Below are 17,647 nucleotides of genomic sequence, written 5' to 3'. Positions count from 1 at the left end.
AAATTACAGATACCAAAACCTGGTACAATATTTCCTTCCACAATCTCACTGCTGCACATACCAATAAAACCACCTCCTTACTCTTATTTTTTACTGATGTTTTTTACATTCAAGTTAAAAATACAAGTGCCACTGAGCTGTCTGTTCTTTCCTCTGGAACACTCCTACCATCACTTATGTCAGCTGCAGGGGTCCCCATGTGTAAGGATGCCATTGCTCCCTTCTGGCTGTGTAATACTTCTAGAGACAATTTTGACAATTTTGTTTGAATGACCTCTGTTTGCAGGCTAGACTGTAACTGGATTGCACTATCTAATTGCTGTGTCCTCCTTTTTTTCCTAGTGTTTCAATCTTCACATTATTTTCAAATTCTAACATCCAAGAATTCATGCAGCTTTCCAAAGGATTTGTGAAAATATTGAAACGTTGTCCACACCCAAACCTAAACTGTGGAAGGCTGTGGAGAGAGACTTTAAAAGAGGATGCAATAACAGGACAAGGGGGAATGGCTTCAAACTGAAAGAGAGCAGGTTTAGATTGGGTATTAGGAGCAAACTCTTTACTGTGAGGGTGCTGAGCACTGGCACAGGTTGCCCAGAGAAGCTGTGGATGCCCCATCCCTGGAACTGTTCAAGGTCAGGTCGGATGAAGCTCTGAGCAACCTGGTGTACTGGAAGGTGTCCCTGCCCAGGGCCAGGGGTGTTGGAACTAGATCCTTTCTAAGGTTCCTTCCAACTCAGGCTATTCTATGATTCTATTTTATGATTCTATGATCCCTCAATTTTTTTGCATACGGATCATTTCTCACTGATTAGCGCTTTGATATGCCAATCTTTAACAAATACTATTTTGATAAAGTATGCTGCTATTTATTTTATACCAGATGAAATGCAAAATTAAACTAAATGCCTTACAAAAGCCTAAATAAGATTGAGGACTACTTGACAAGTAAATTCACATTCTGAAATGAAGTTTATCTAGCATAACTGCTTTTCTTTAAAACTATGTTGACTATCATTAATTTCTTCCTACCACTAATTTTTTCTTAGGCTTGCTTTTTCAGCCAAATTGTCCCTAATCATCCCAATATTTTTTCCAGGGCTGAAATAGAACTATCCTGCTCTGCAGCATTATTTGAAAAAAAAAATAAAATTGAAAAAAATAGCATGACACTCACATTCCAGAATTTTAAAAATTCTCCAACAGATCTTTCCAGCCTCCTTTTTTAAGGCTCATAGGTCAAAGTTATCAAGTAATGAGCCTTCTGCTTTACTTATTTTATCACTGGCAGATGTTGTTTAACATGCTTTGAAAGATTCAATGCTGTTTATACAATAGGGACACTGGATCTCCTACCACCATATGGGCTTGCTAGGGAGCAAACAGCACTTCCCTCCTACTGTGTGCCACTCAGTATTGAAGAGGTATCAGAACTTTTGTTCATCTTTGCATGAATAAATGACACAATTAATTAAACAGTGATTGACTGGCATCATTTCTTGGTTTTGGTGTTACAAAAAAGCAGCACAAATTAGTTAATTCACATAAAAAATAAACCAAGAAATAAGCTTGGTCAAACTTTTCTTGAAATCTTAGGAGGTAGAAACTGAGTGTCCAGATATATACTGTGAGAGTTCTTGTCCATTATACTTGCCACTGAATTCATCCTAGGTTACCACCTTAATCATTGCATATTTTTGGCCCTTACATTAAGGAAAATTACCTAGACATCCTAAGCCATTATAAATTGATGTCTAGCTGGCAGAGAGCTGTGCAAGATCACTCAGAATGCTCATCTGTCCTATTTATGCCAGAGTCTTGTTAACCCTGGATAACAAAGGATACCAATTTGGACATCAACAATATATCCCTTTAGACTACTTTTACCAGAAATATCCCATTAGTGTGCATTATCTTCATATCTTAATCAGCCTTCTTTTCCTCCTGAGACTGCAAAGGACCCAGCTGGCTAACAGCCAGAATATCAAGTGTCTCACACACCTATTATCATAACAGCAGAAGGTCATACACTGAAAACTGAGCACACAAATGCAACATAAACTAAACTGAGTATTTTGAAAACAGAAATTTATGGAGGTTACTATTCTGGTGCAACAGCGTCACTTGTACTTTTGTTTCATTTGGGGGAGGTGGGGGGTTTGCACTTCTGGTTTCAATGACAACTGCTCTACTGGGAAAATTCTTTGATTAAAAAACAAACAAAAAAAAACCCCCAAAACAAACCACCAAAATCCCCACTCCAAATCAAACTTCAACAGTGCTTTTTCTATCAGGCTCTCCAGGTCCGCAAATACGCTTAGTCTTCCTGTCCTATATCTTGGTTTGGTCCTCCCAGAGACTGATTGAGCCTCTGCCGGACTAACAGGCAATAATAGAAAGACATTACGAAAAGAGAAAGGTGAAATTTTCCTGACCACTTAAGATATCAAATCAAGACATTTTGGTCTCTAAATTATTTGACCATAAGGATGTCTAGACAATGGAGAGACAAAGTAATTTCCAGGGCATGACTCCCCTCCATCTAAAGGAGCCATCCAAACCAGGTTAGAAGAACTGTGATCAGGACAGGTCTCTCCATTGACTACCATGGCAATATCATTGACTTCCTCAAATGTCAAAAGTCAACTCAAGCCACATTGTTTTCCTAATAGCTCACCTGTTTTCAGTTTGATCAGTATACAGCCGAGGCTCCTTGCATGCTACAGCATCTTGGGAATTATTGAAACATTTGCACAAATATGTATTTTTTTAAAACTTGAAATGGGCCCTTTTGGGTGCAGGGAAGCATTGGTGGAGAAAAATTGGCAAAACTATGAAGCAGCAATTCAGAACTATTTGCTGTCCTCACTTACTTCTCACAGCCAACTTCACTACTCTCACCTGTGTATTAGTCCATTCCATTTCAGGATAAGGTCCCAGCTGAAGGCCTCTACCTGTGGGATTTTCTTCCTCCTGGCCTTTCTGGAAGTACATAGAGACATCTGCTCAGGACATGTTCCAAACTCAGATTTTTCATTGTCTTTGCATATGGTGTTTAGTTGTGTGGGTTTGCTTCCCAGGTTGGTTTTTTTGGGGTTTTTTTCATTTTTTTCCCCTGAAGCTGTAAATTGCTGTTAATACACACTGAATTGCCCAGAGGCTTTATAACAAAAAATTAATTGGAATTATATTATATTGTATTAAAAATGTGAGTTCATGTTATTGATTATTAATATCTTTGGATTAGCTATTTATCACTACAGGAAGAACAACCAAGTTACATATATTTTACAAGAATTAATATTGTACTACTGTATTTAGGTTGATTTTTAGTATGCAACATCTACCAATCTCTAGTAACTATTAGCAAATGAAGCAAGGCTACAGGGAATAAATAAACATTCTCTTGACAGTCCACCTCTTTCTAGCTAAAATTAGAAATAATCCTGTTGCTTCTAAATTTTAAAACCCACTCTAATTATCACTATGAATTTATGAAGTTTAACAGTAGGAGGTTATATATTTGCTTTTAATGAATGTCAGGTTTCCATTTTTTTTGTGAAACAAAAAACCTGTAATGAATTTGGTATCCCACATAGGCATGAGTCAATGCCATTGTAGAAAACACGAGTTCTTAACAAACAACAACAGCATGGAAGAGCCCTGACAGTAAGGAGAAACATAAGGCAAAGATCTCAGTTTTTGTAGCAAAACTACCATATCTGTAGCCATGCATCCAACAGCATTTTTACACAATGTTTAGTAAACAAGGGACTGAAAAGCATTTTTACAAAGGCCATATTCATTACAATGCTTATGTAATGCTGATCCTCACTTTTACTAGGTTACTTGAGAGACTTTTTGTTTCTATTTTAATAAATAATACAGCTTTTAAAAAGAATAAAAATCATACCTCAGTTTAGTTGTGAAAGGAAATAAAGATGAACTAATTCTAACACCCTCTGCCATGGGCAGGGACACCTTCCTCTAGACCAGGTTCCTCAAAGGCCCAAACCTGGACTGGAACACTTTCAGGAACAGGGCATCCACAGCTTCCCTGGGCAACCTGTGCCAGTGCCTCACCACTCTCACAATGAAGAATTTCTAATATCTAAACTTGCCCTCTGACAGTTTGAAGCCACTCCCCCTTGTTCTGTCACTACAAGCATTTGTAAAATGTCCCTCACCAGTCTTCTTGTAGACCCCCTTTGCATATAAACCCACTACTTTTTTTTTTTTTTTTTTTTTTAATAAAGGTAACACTTTCTCACTCTCACTTGCAAGATTAAATCTTTTTTAACATCAAGCATGAAATACAGCAAGTATAAAGCCACTAAGCCAAGTCATTCAGGGAAGTCACAAAGCTCTGTTGCTCTGAAGAATGGCTAATAGTCAAAAAGGTAGTCAAAGTGTCACACTTTTCAGTATATGGTCTAAGAAAAAGAACTTCTGGCTCTGCTTAAAAAGATTAATGCTGTAATACAAACAATATTTTTATGAATTGAGACTTAAGTTGATGCTGTCAGTCTGCAGGCATTTAGCTGTGTCAGCTAGGAGCAGAGTCCTTTGAGACATGGGAAAGTACTGAGAATGGTTTCAGGCTTAAATTCCCTGAGTCACTTTGGAGGATGCATTCCCACCTCAGTGAAGTGGGACGAACATACATCTGAATATCCAGTTGAGCTTACACAGAGAGAATTTTTACATTGAAAAAATCTAGAGTAATTTCTTTTACAGCATAAGTGGGCAGCTGGGGATTCCCTAACATAAGCACCAAGTCCACCAGGAACAACCACAAGGCATTTTCTGTAGTCCACTGGAGCTGATGCACCTTGACCACAACAAGTTTCTGTGTACATGTACTTGGTTCTGGAGACTTTTGAGAAGAAATGTGTAGTACCCTAAACACAGATAAAAGAAAGCCAATGCTTATTTACCAAGCAGTAAGCATGTCCCTGGACAGAGGAAACATCAAAATCAAAAATACAGAGTAAGAAACACCTCTGTTGAGATCATTAGCTAAGGAGGAGCCAAGACTGAGGTTCTGCTGCAAAATGGCCTTCATTCAAGATACGAAGAATTGCTGTGTATGAGGACAAGAGTTGTAACTATTGTGCTGTAATCATTGATGATGAGACACCAGCAGAAGTGTATAATTCTGGGGTGTTTTTTTTTTTTTTTTTTTTTAAGATAAGCACTGAAAAAGCCAAAGAAAATCTACAGAAGAGGAATGTCACACCCTAGGGAAGACTGAAAACAGGATATTACATAGGGATAGTGATCAGTTCTTTTCAACTGAGAGAAAAACCGGGGAAATCACTCCAAATTTGCTTCTATGAAAAAACCTTTAACTGCTAGGGTGCTGAAAAACTGAAGGTCTCCAGTCCTTTCCATATCCTACAGGCTTTTGCTCCATGGGAGGTTTATTCCCTAGTAAATTTTAATTTGGAACAGGATGATTACTAACCAGCTAAAAGCAAAAAGCATATTCCTCTGTGCTAAGTTAAAATAAAATAAATACATACTTGCTTCCAAGGTAAAACTTTACAATGCCACTAGTGGATGTAGTTGGTGTAGAAATGTAAGCCTCTTCATAAAAAATATCTTTTGAAAAAACTCTACTCAAATGCCAGTAAGGTAGCATTTAAAACAGAATTCTTCATAACCATCAAATTGTGAGTTACAAAGGTGGCAACAATAAAGGTGAGACTGAGTTTCCCAAATAGAGCTGTCTTATGTCATCAGATGCATTAAGGTATTGTTTTCAGCTGCTTCTTCAAAAGAGAATGGGTTTCCTTCTGTCATTTCTGACAGCTATATGCACACTTCGGATTTCACAGGACATCTAAAATAGCACTATATGCCTATCTTAGACAAATTAATATCACCCCAAAAAGTCTTTTTTTTATTTAAAGGAAGACTTGTCTTAATTTTCAATTTTTGTTATTCACACAAGCTATTATTAAATGCAAATATATAGTTTAAAATTTTGGGGGCTTATTGCATAGAAAATCTAAATCTCTTGCTTTTTAACTAAAATAAAAAAAAATAAATCAAGTTTCCTAAATGTTATGAACTACTATAAATCCAAAAATGCAAAATCCAATAAAAGTTTTATACAAGACCTAGAGCTGAACAAGTTTCAGTGTTGAAGTACACCAATTTTAGAAGGACTTAAATACTCTTATCGTCTGGAAAGCCTTGTTAATCTGCAGATTGGGAAGGATCAGTTTATTGCCGTGGAAAAAAAATTTTGCCTATTAAATACCAGGAAGTCCCACAGTCTGACAAATATTACCGTCATACAAGAACATCATGCAGCATTTTAAATAATGTCACTCACACCAATAAAAATGAGGAAAATCAAGTTTTCCATTTTAAAAAAATCTTCAAAAAGAGATATCACGAAAGTCTAAATAGTTCCTGCTAATCATATGTTGAGCGCATTGAAGTACTGCAATGTAAAGTAATAAAATATGAACATAGGGAGAAGAGATGTGCAAGGAAAACAGTGACAGTATTTCTAAATAAAGCCATGAAAAATTGTTGCACTCACAGGAACTTCAGTGTACTGAACAGTATCAGTGATCACGGTGCTAAGGTCAAATCTGTTCCTCACACCAGTGATCTAACTACTATAGATGAATTCCACAGAATTGAGCACAAGGGGATGAACTTCCATGGTGAATAATTACTTTTAAACTAAAAAATTAATTTATGTCAGACAATGACAGAAAGGCAAGTTTCAATGAAAAGCTCAAAAATATATAGGAGGCTACAATTTTCTTTTAAAATTTGAGTCACTCTTTTTATCAATTTACAACAGAATAATGAACAGCTGATAGCATATTGGAGACAAGTCCAAAAATACTTTTAAAACAGGCTTGTGAATGAAATGAAAATTCAGGAGCAGCAGATGGGTTTAACTGCTGTTAAATGTGGAGTGGTTTCCAAGAACATGTTGTATGCAATAATAAATAGCCAGAGACAAAGTTTCCCCAGCAGTTTAAACCCTGAGCATACAAGCTAAGTGAGGGCTTTCAAGCTTTGGCTCACTGCAACATCTTTACATTTTACCCTTGTCTACAGCAGCAAAGATGCTTGTTATTAACAATGTGTGCCAGCAATGAGTGCAATTACAGCAGCACTGAGCACAGTTTCACAGGCAGGCAGGTTTAACATAGGCTTTCTGAAACAAGAATAGTTCTTGGCTCTGCTTGCAGGTTAATCACATTCAGCACCAGGGTATCCATTCTCACAGTGGATAATTATGCCAGTGTACCCAGTGCCTCAGTTTGTGCATACATTTTACATAATAAACATGTTAGAAATTGCCTCCCCTTCTAATTCTTGATCTGGATGTGGGCACTGGGATGAGGTATTGCATCTAGGGCTTCTGCAGTCATGGTTTCACTGCCTCCATGTCTCATGCCCTCTTGGATTTAAGCAAAAGTGAAGTCCCAAAGCTCCAGGAAAACAGGCAGCAACTTTTTGTTTGTACCTCAACCAGTTGTGGTTTCATCTCCTAATCCATCAAAAAGTGGTTTTATTATGTGACAGCTATGATTAGGTTAAAGCTTCTACACACGCTACCACGTATTCTTAGACTTGACTGACACAAACACTTGTGACACAGAATGAAACTGGAACTTTTAAACTCAAAGTGATGCACAGAGGCACAGACAGAGAAGGGTTCAAAAGAATGAGTGCAACTGGCAGAGGATAGAAATCCACATCAGGATCAAACCCAGAAAAAAAAATCACTGCTGCTGCCTCCTGTTAATCCAATTGCTTCTGTAATAACAAAAGATTTATGAAGAACTGTGGAAAAGAGCATCACTGGATTCAAGGAAGCCTCTGGAGTTCAGAGCAGACCTACACTATAATACAGGTGTGTTCCTGCTTAGATGCACCAAGGATGATTCTGATTAGCTACTCTGTAATACCAGAATCTGCTTGATACTGTCTTGGATGAACTGGAGGGAAATGATTATTAGGGAAACAAATGATAGAAAAGAAAGATGAGGAACCAAATGAAAGAACCGTATTAGAAAAGAGGAGAGATGTCAGGCCTTCATGTGCATTACCAAGTATAAACTTGTACTGTTGCTAACCTACTACTTTTCACTGCTGCTCTAGAAAATCATGATTTCTATACTTTCATTGCAGAAACCATCTTTTTTCCAACTAATTCTCTCCATAGAAAAACATAAGATTTGGCTATGGCAAAACCACTTCTCTCTAATCCTAGTACTATACTTCATTAATGAAATGGATAAAATTAAATCAGTCCACTGATGCTCACGTGGCATTCAGGGTCTACTTGTTTCCCAGGGATCTTCTAAGAGCTTTTTTTATCCCTTGTCTGATACCTACTGAGAGACTTAGAAATGAAATTGCTCTATTGTCTGGGAAATTCAGCCATTAAAGTAACAGTCCCCAAAGCATGCCTTTCTTTCCAATCCAAATATTAATGGTCAGAAAACATCACATGTGTAAGCTAACACCCTTTTGGTCACTCTAACAAGTATCCTTACTAGAGGTTGTTTGGAGATTTCCAGAGCCATGGCTTCTGTCCAACACATCTCAACTGAAACATCCTCACTGTTGCTGTCAGATGGATGCAAACACAGTTGTTTTGTGTGCTCCCTGTTCAAGCTGCACCCTGTTCTGGTTGCTTGGACATGCTGCAGCCCTACTACTTCTGGAAATGGCTGAACTGCCCAAAAAAAGGAGGCTGAGGAACATACTCAAAAGCCTGGACCCTCATCATCCTCACTGTTAGATGTTATACGTTACATGAAGTCCTTGCTGTTCTGTGTAATTCCAGCTAGCTCCTTCCAGGAAAAAACTGCTCTAGGGGCTAGACTCACGTAGTGCAGACATGAGCAAGCACCTTCTTTTCCACAGTGTAGACACAGCTGCTTTCTCGTATCAGAGGTGCACAATACTATTACTCAAAGTACAAGTACCCAGGAATTCAAATTATATCAATGATGTACTGTAGTAAACCCCTCAGGTTTAGCCAGGGCCCCTTGGGGAATAGAATGCTGACACAGCGGCAAAGAAGTTTCCTGTCTCCAGGGACATCCGCCTTGTACCTTATCCCTATAGCCATGTAAGGCAATATCGTGTTAACCCAACTATTGGTTAATTATGGTCACTCTAACACATTTGCCATTGGTCAGGATTGGATCTGGGCCAAGGGTATAAAAGTAGCATACTGTACCCCTACTAACTTGGAAGAAGAAGTGCTGAGACCCTTCATGGAACCCCTACAATAAAGCCATCCTCGTGGAACAGCCAGCCTCTTCTCCTTCTCCTCTCTCTACCGTCTGCTGGAGCCTTAGGCCAAGGGAAAAAGCTACCTAGCAAGCAAAGCTGAAATCAAGAGCTGCCTAATCACTAAGAGCTGAATATTCCCTGCTTGCTAGGGCTGTCCCGCGGCCTCGGCCTGAGAGCGAGCTGGCCTCTGGCACTCAGTACCCCTGGGAGCTGAGCTCTGGAGCTGTAATAGCTTGCACAGGATAAGACCAAGTAAGGCTCATTAAATGTACTTTCCCCATTTGAGAGTGCCGAGTGATTTTAGGGGTGGTTGCTGGCAATGCAAACACATGGGTTCACAGGTTTCTCTTAATCAGAGCTATCAGCAACAGACACTTCACTGGAGGCACACTGGAATTTGAAAGTGGTGACGACGGAACACCACTGCTGATTGATTTTGCAATAATCATTCTGAAGGGGTTTTGTCCATTGTTTTGACCAGCCATTTAGACAGGGAATTACGGGGATAAGAGACTACATGATTAGAACTAATCTTCATTGAAAAGTACTTAAAACACACGCTCAGTAAACTATGGTCTGTTCTCAGCTATTACTCAGCCATTTGTACTATTACCACAGAAATTGATCATATATATGACCTCCTCTTTCACAGAAACATTTTCTGATATAGGCTAACTATCAAGCACAAACATATGGGATTGTAAGGCTTTTTTTTTTGCCCTAAAATGGCAAACAAATAAAGGCCTTTGTTGTAATCTTATTGCAAGGGTTCCATACTGTTATCTCCTTATCACAAAAGCTTCATACCTTCTTGGTGTTTCTTGGAGGGCAGTTCCTCAGAGCACTGACTTTTTCTTCTTCACAAAGCAGCCACTGACTCCAACTCCCCTCTCACCCAGCCACCCCACTCTTTTATAGCACTCTTCTTCTCATTGCTTACAGCTGTGGCCTGTTAAAGTCAGGCCTGTTCCTAATCTTTGATAATTGGCCCAGCTGCAACTCCTTAGGGGTAAGATTACTTTCTACACTATCTTCATTTTCTTATATTCTATCCTCCTACAGGCCTGGATTTTTTCTGGAGAGCCTTTTTTTTTTTTTTTTCCTAACAACCATCATGAGCCTCTTTTGCATACTATAACTTGGTATGGTCTGCAAGACTTCAATCACTGATACTGAAGCAAGTTCAATGTGTTTTGCACCTTCTCTCATGGGTTGTTCACTCTAAAATGACCTTCATTTTATTATATTTTTTCTGTAACATTTCGCAAATTATTGTAACATCTAACTCTTATCTGTTGCAGATACCTTTTCCAAAATTGGTAATGAGTGTTAAATATGTGCCACTGCCAAATGTAGTAATTTTCTGGTGTCTTACCTTGTATCTGCTCTGGCAGCCTCTGTGCATGTCTCCTTCGAGACCAGACTGGTTATTAAATTCCAGTTATTAGGAAACAAATTTAGGCTCAGGACACATTTTTTTTTCTAAAGCTTTGTCAGTTGCATGAATGATTTTGTCTACAAACATGCAGCTCTCTTACAAATTTATATGCAGTTTGTGAGTCATACATTTCAGAAACAACAAAAAGGTTTTATTTGGGAAAAAGTGAGGATTTCCAAAAGCATCAGTTTGTGGTCAGTACTAGCTTAAATTGATTTCCCAGGAATAGGGGCATGAGATATTTGCACCCACAATCTAAAGTCTTCTTTATTACAGCCAACTGTTGAGTCCTTATCACCTGTACTTCCAAAGCCTTCTGCAGACTTCATTGAGCAGAATAAGAGGATTAAAAGAAATTTAGCATTTCAATTATAGAGATAATAAGTGAAATAAGTGACTAATTCTCTCAGCTTTCCAAACTCTGCAGTAAGACTAAAACTTTAATGTTCCTCTGTTGCTCTCCCCTCAAAGAAACCATGCGCATTGAGACACAGGTGTCAGCATGGATCCACCAGTACCCCCAAAAAGCAAATATATCATAGAACAGAACTAGTTCAGCTTTGACCCAGCAGCCCACTTTGTTTCAGAGAGCATCTGGTAACAGCTTTCTAACCTTTCTTGGTCCTACTGCCCGTGAGGATACCACAGATGTGCTTCCTGGTGGAAGATTTTGCTTGTCCTGCACAACTTAAATAATAATAATAAAAGAAAATATGTCAGGGTGGAAAAAGCATTAATGTAATGCTTTTCTAAAGTATCTATTGATATATCAAGCTCATAAAATTTATCTGGCACAAATTTTGACTGAAATATGTTTCCCTTCTTTTTGTTCTTACAAAGCTAACTTTGCTTGCTCTGATAGTCCTTAGGAAAAGGATAATTTACTGAAATGTGTGAATGGGAGACTGATTGGCCTTCACATGTCTCCTGATGCCTCTGGAGACTGTAACCATACTCATCAGCTGAGATGATGGTGTTTATGACATTTTAGTGCCAGAGAAACCTGTCTGGCCCTCAGCTGTCAGTGGAGAATGTCATGGGTTTCCTACAGGTATGGCAACATATTGACCACAGACATACTGGTGGATGTATGGGATGACACTTAAAATGCTGATAAATGTCTGTGTCTTGGCAGGTTTGTTATCCCTGGAGGATATTTTTCCAACCTCCATGCTGCTTCCTCCATTTTTAGGGGTCATATTGATGAGGAAAAAGATGTCTCATATTTTCAATTAGTAAAAGAAATAAATTTTCCTTAGTACCATTACAAGGGTCTTCCCATGTGCTGATCATCCAGCTAGTTCAACACTTGTTTACTGTGGGGATTGCTAACTAAACTGCTCTTCAGAGACCCCTCTCCCTGTTCAGCTTTTCCACATTGATGTGTCCAGGCCTCTATAACTGCAATAAGTGCAGCACTGAATCCTGTCACTACCACTAGTAAATTTACTATCCAGTATTCAAGGCCACCAGTGAAAACAACTATTTTTGGCAATGTAATAGTGTGTGTGCCATGTCCAACTTCATAACTGACCCATTTACTTCCAGTTCAATAGTGTATTTATCTCTAAATGAACTGCTGCTCATTGTTCCTGTGAGAATAAATCTGAGCAACACGCATTGTGGTTCTTGCCAACTTTTGCAAAGTGATATAATCCATCCTCCTTCTCACATCTTTCCTTTAGTGACACCCAGTGGGTTGGCTTCTGTTAACCATGCTTCTCAAACTCCACATGCTTTTTGCTGCAGTCTGAGTTGCGATACTGTACACAGCTCTTTTCCCCTACAGTGTGAAGGATCTCAATTAGGACATAATTGTCCACCCACTACTCTGAGTCTGAATCTGGTTCTTCCTTTTGTTTATCAACTTCTTACATCTTTCCTTTCAGAGTTCTTAGTGATGTTCCTGAGCTTTGTTTACTCTCCCAGTCACAAGAGCAGTGTTGGGATGTGACTTGGGCATGCTCAATCCCTCCTCCACTATTTTGTGCCACAGGAAAGCTGAGCAGGCTTGATGTGCTCTTGGAAGAGCTCCAGCTGAATGACTGGCAGAAAACAAAGGCGGGATGTCCGTGGCACAGAAGACAGAGTCAGCGTGTGTTTGTGGCGCACGCTGAGGATCGGCCCCGCGGGCAGCGCAGCAGAGCACACCCACCTCTCTGTGGGCACAGAGCCAACAGGATCTCCCACCAGAGACTCAACCCCCAGAAACATCACTCACAGCTTCCACAGCCTTTTGTATCTCCAACTAAAGCCATTGTTCATATTCCATGCTTATGGAGCACAGAGCACTCCGCATCCTTCTTTGCTTCAGTTTTATAGTCTTTTTTGGCTGGGACAAATAAAACTATCAAAGGTGTCAAGGATTTCAACCCAGCAATCGTTAGAAAAGGATCTGCATTTTACTGGCATTCCCAGCTTGCCAAACCAGAGTGGTGTCACTTTTGTTATCCTCCACCTTCCTGGAGAATTCTAGGCTTGGTGAGGCAGGCTTTGAAGTTTTTCACTCTCCTGCTCTGTGTATTTTCTGTTCCTTCTCTGAATCCTGTTCAGCAATCCCTTTGCTCTGACAGCACTTGCAAGAGGACTCTTTTATGCCTGATTTCATCTAGCTGGGAAACCTGATGTCACCTCCCCTGACCCAGAGACTGTGTCTTACTGACACGAGCACAAAGGTATCCACTGATTATACCAGAGAGGACTAATCTAAAAAAGGTTTGTCATTAGGCTTATTGCAAATATAACCCAACCTGATTTTAAAGTTTAATTTCAAACCTGTTTTTCTGAAAAAAAAATTCAGAAAATTAACTACAAACAAAAGGAAAGTAATTATGATGAAAGACATCTGGGGATTATAACTGTGCTGTATTTTCAAGTGCCTTCAGGGGCATAAATATACATTTTTGCTTTTGTGCTATATCCAAGGAAATAAAAATACCAGTTCACAATTGTGTTGGCAGGAAATCTCTGCTCTTTTTAATTTTGGCAGGATGCTAAGTATTAGAGGCTAAATATTATTTGACCTCATGACTCACAGGAAAACAATGTGTACTTAAAGCACAGAAATAATTGCTCTACTTCAGTATGTCCAGCTTTCCTATATTTAAAGTCAATTCACCATCTGAAGACATTTCCTAATTGAATTGTTCTAACATTTAGTCCCACACCCCCAATGACAACAGGATAGAATTTTTCTGAGGTTTCTTGTTTCATATTTCTCTGCTCTTTAGATGGGTTCTTAGTGAGTTAATACTTACATCTGCTTCATGTACTCACAGCTCTTCAACACAGTCAATGCTAATTTCTCTCCTTAGGTTTATATCTTGGGGACTTTAGAAACCTGTAAATCTTTCTATTATTCTGTATGTCTGCTCAGAATATATTTATACACACATTATATTTATGCTATTATGTATAATGTCTCTTTTGACTTTACATAGCAGTTCAGGCAAGAATATGGTCATATTCAGTAGATGAAAGGATATGTATTTATTTGTATAGTAAAAGTTTTAGACCTTCAGTTCTTTCTGTAAAGTATTATTCCTCTTTCTTAGCCACCACCCTGAAGAATTATGTCACCGAAAATAAAGCTAAAGGCAAGAACAGGGAAAAAAAAATAATAAGCTGTAATTTTGAAAAGTACTTTACATAATACTTGTAAAGCTCACTACCAGGAACATGCCATTAACAGAATCTCATGATAGTCATAAAAATGAATAGTACCCTTTAATGCCTTCACTATCCAGACATGTTTCACAAGGATATAATATGTGGTGGGGTTTTTAATCACAAAACTTCCCCTTATTCATTCTGCCAAAAAAAAAAAAAAAAAAAAAAAAAAAAAAAAAAAAAAAAAGGAGGAGGAAAGGAGGAAATTTCTTACAGCTGTTGGTCTCTCCCCACATCAGCAGTTAACACCTCCTTCCCCTGATCATCAGGCCACCTTGCTCTGTAAGACAGTGATGGCTGATGGGGACATTTGGGAAAAACTGAACATGGGTGAGGCAGGTGAAGGAAAGGAAGAGACTGAGAGTGTTCCATGGCAAAGCCTCCTGAAAATGGTATTCCCTCAGGTGATATTGTAGGGTCTCACCTGACAGTTACTCCAGGTCAGGACATCATGGGAACAGTTCTGCTACATCACCAGACCCCTGCACCCTCGGTAATCCTTGATGGACAGGCAAACAATGTCTAACCTTGAAAAAAACTTCATGGGTGAAATTAGCTCAGCAGTGTTAAGTGTTAGCATCAGAGTGCAATGTGTAATCAAATGTTTGATACTAGTGAGCTCGCTCCAAAAAACTGGATGCCAATTTCATCTTACTCCCTCTTAAGATTCATGGCTGCAGGGTGTCTGTCACAATCACAGCTAAAGTTGAACAGTGATAGATCACATTTATGACAAGGTTCAGGCATTATGTTTTTAACAGGAATACTTATCAGACTGGACAGAAATTAAAAATCTCCTCTATGTTTTAACACTTGGCTAGAGAAGCAGCAAAAATAAATCACTTTTAGGATGATATCTGTGGCCTGATTAACATCTTCCTGACCAGCAAGTCCTAAAACACTCTGACCAGAATAATGCGTCCTCCTATTTTACACAAACATACACACACAGTGCACACAGGCAACAGAGTTAAGGTTGCCATGGGAACTTTACCTCCAGATTTTTTGGGTTTGTATAATCAAAATAACACAAGTACAATGTTGTAATGATTCAGTTTTGCCTTGTAATTAATTATGTTCACATTATCTTTTGGCGGGAACTCTATCTGATGGGTACAGCCCAATGTGATAATTTTATTCAAAATATCCAGTTGTTGGTTGTCTAAGCAGGGGATATTTTAAACTTGAGTCACTGCACAGAAATGGCTACAGTGTAGCACAGAAAACACTGCATCAGTGTTAAACCAGGTGGTTCAGCTGCGGGTAAGGTAACCTCCATGGCAGCAATAAACTCAGCACAAGCTCTGCCATAGGCTGATGCTGAGGCGTGGAAAGAAGCAGAACACTTTCGAGACCTGATTCCTCCCCTCCAGCTGTTGTCATCACCCCACATATAGTTATTAATCCACTATGGGGACCACCAGCAGTCCCCAGCCTTGCTCACCAGGGTTCCCCTCAAACTCACTGTTTCTTGGTTCATCTCTTCTGCTATGCTCTTTCAGGTCAAGTCCTAACTTCTCCTGGCTGTTCTGAAAATTTGAGTTAGCTCTGAGCATAGGAATACACTCAGACTCCTCACTCTAAACTTAGGCCCTGGGTTTTCAGAGGAGCTGACCTACAAACCCCATTGATATTAACAACTGAAAGTGTGCAGCAAGCAGCCTTCATCAACAAGCCATCCTGATGAGGGCTTTTCTCTTACAGAAGTTGCATGAAGTTATCAGAAAAGAAGAATGGTTGTTGGAGCCCTTTGCCTTTTCAGTAAAGGGACAGTCAACCTTCTGTGCTCTCAACCTTTAGAGCAAGACATCCCATTTGAATAAGCAGCAGCCTTTCCTCCCCATTTGAACATGATGCTTTCTCGAGAGACCTGGACCTTGCCATAGGCTATTTGCACAGCAGAGGATACTCACACAGTATGGTGAGATCATTACTGATCTAACTGCAGTCATGGGCCACTGCTGGCCCCCAAGAACATGAGCTTCAAAGCCTGCATTTGATATACACATACAGAGACTGCTGTCAGTGCTGAAGGTATGGAAAATGGGCTTTCTGAAGAGCCACCTCATTTATTGGAGGGGAAAGGAACTAAAAACATTCACTTCAAAGGAACTAAAAATATTCAAAGAACTAAAAACAATTCAAGTTTTTGGCACCATAATTAAATGAGACCCTACCATATATATGTCCATGTTGAGAAAGGAGTTCAGTTAAAATATTCAGTATAAGTCTCCTTCCTAAAGGAATAGTAGTTAATATATGTTAAAATATAATTGTATAATTGGAACTCAACTGTTTGGGTTATGTAAAAGGTGCTGTAGGCGTATCAGCTTAGACAGAGGTAATTAGATCTTGTATATTAACATTTTTCCCTAAAGGGATAATCAGAAATACTTTGAGTAGTGGAGATGCTCAAGCCGAGAAGCTTGGTGGGAAAAGGTACCTCCTTCAGCCCTCTGTTTGCTTTGTTCCTGCCTTTGTCACTGCCTGGACTGAAAGAATACTTCTGCATTAGAGTACTTGCTTAATACAATCCCAAATGGGTGCCCACACAATGGCAATACTGCTGCAGCTTTTGGTGAAATCAGCATAAAACTGAATCACCTGCAAACATCAATTGTGCTGCCAAAATAGGACTAGGTAGTGGCATTAAATAATGCAATATGCCTGCAGATTTAGTAATGGATCATGCACTGAAGCCACAGAAGAAGCCTGTGACAGGGCCAGGAATAGAAGAAATCAGAACTCTATTGTCTCCTTGAGTCAAGGGTTAACATTTTATGCAGATGAGAGTAAACAGCCACACACCACTGCTTAGCTCAGTCAGCCTGAAGGATACAATAACAACAAATATGGTTTTACTCACAGGAGGCTGAATGACAATCAATGGCACTACAGCTTTGGAGTATCCAATTGAAGCCCTTGAAAAATCAAGTGGGTGCACAGGAAGATAGGCTACTATGCCATCACAGGATGAAGACAGGACGATGTTATGAATTTCTTGAATTTTCAACTACAGTGTTGAAAAGTTTTCAAGAAAAAAGGAGCTTTTTATTTTGAAAACAGAACACCACATCTTTAGAAAGTGGAACAGCAGAGCACAAATTGAAACTGGTTTTGGTTTTTAGAATTTTTCTTTTCAAGATAAAAGAAGAAATGTACAGTTCCAAGATAAAAGAAGAAATGTGCAGTTCCTCGAGCCAGGAACAAAACAGCCAAACAAACCACCCACACACAAAGACTACTCCAGGTATT

General features: G+C 39.1%; 1 protein-coding gene across 4 annotated transcripts in view; it reads right to left on the bottom strand.

Annotated features, from left to right (window-relative positions):
* The window catches only part of DLG2 (discs large MAGUK scaffold protein 2), a 985,669-nt gene that overhangs the window by 588,133 nt on the left and 379,889 nt on the right, over window positions 1-17,647 (bottom strand). For 2 of the 4 annotated variants that reach the window (XM_059492069.1, XM_059492079.1), the window contains one exon: window positions 2,902-2,982. The exons of the other annotated variants lie outside the window; for them this stretch is intronic. In XM_059492069.1, coding sequence (XP_059348052.1) covers window positions 2,902-2,982 — 81 coding nt within the window. The remainder of the gene's footprint in view (window positions 1-2,901; window positions 2,983-17,647) is intronic. 4 annotated transcript variants of the gene reach the window in all.

This window comes from Ammospiza nelsoni, chromosome 2 (assembly GCF_027579445.1).
Source record: "Ammospiza nelsoni isolate bAmmNel1 chromosome 2, bAmmNel1.pri, whole genome shotgun sequence".
NCBI lineage: Eukaryota > Metazoa > Chordata > Aves > Passeriformes > Passerellidae > Ammospiza > Ammospiza nelsoni.
This window is presented reverse-complemented; position numbering and strand designations above follow the sequence as displayed.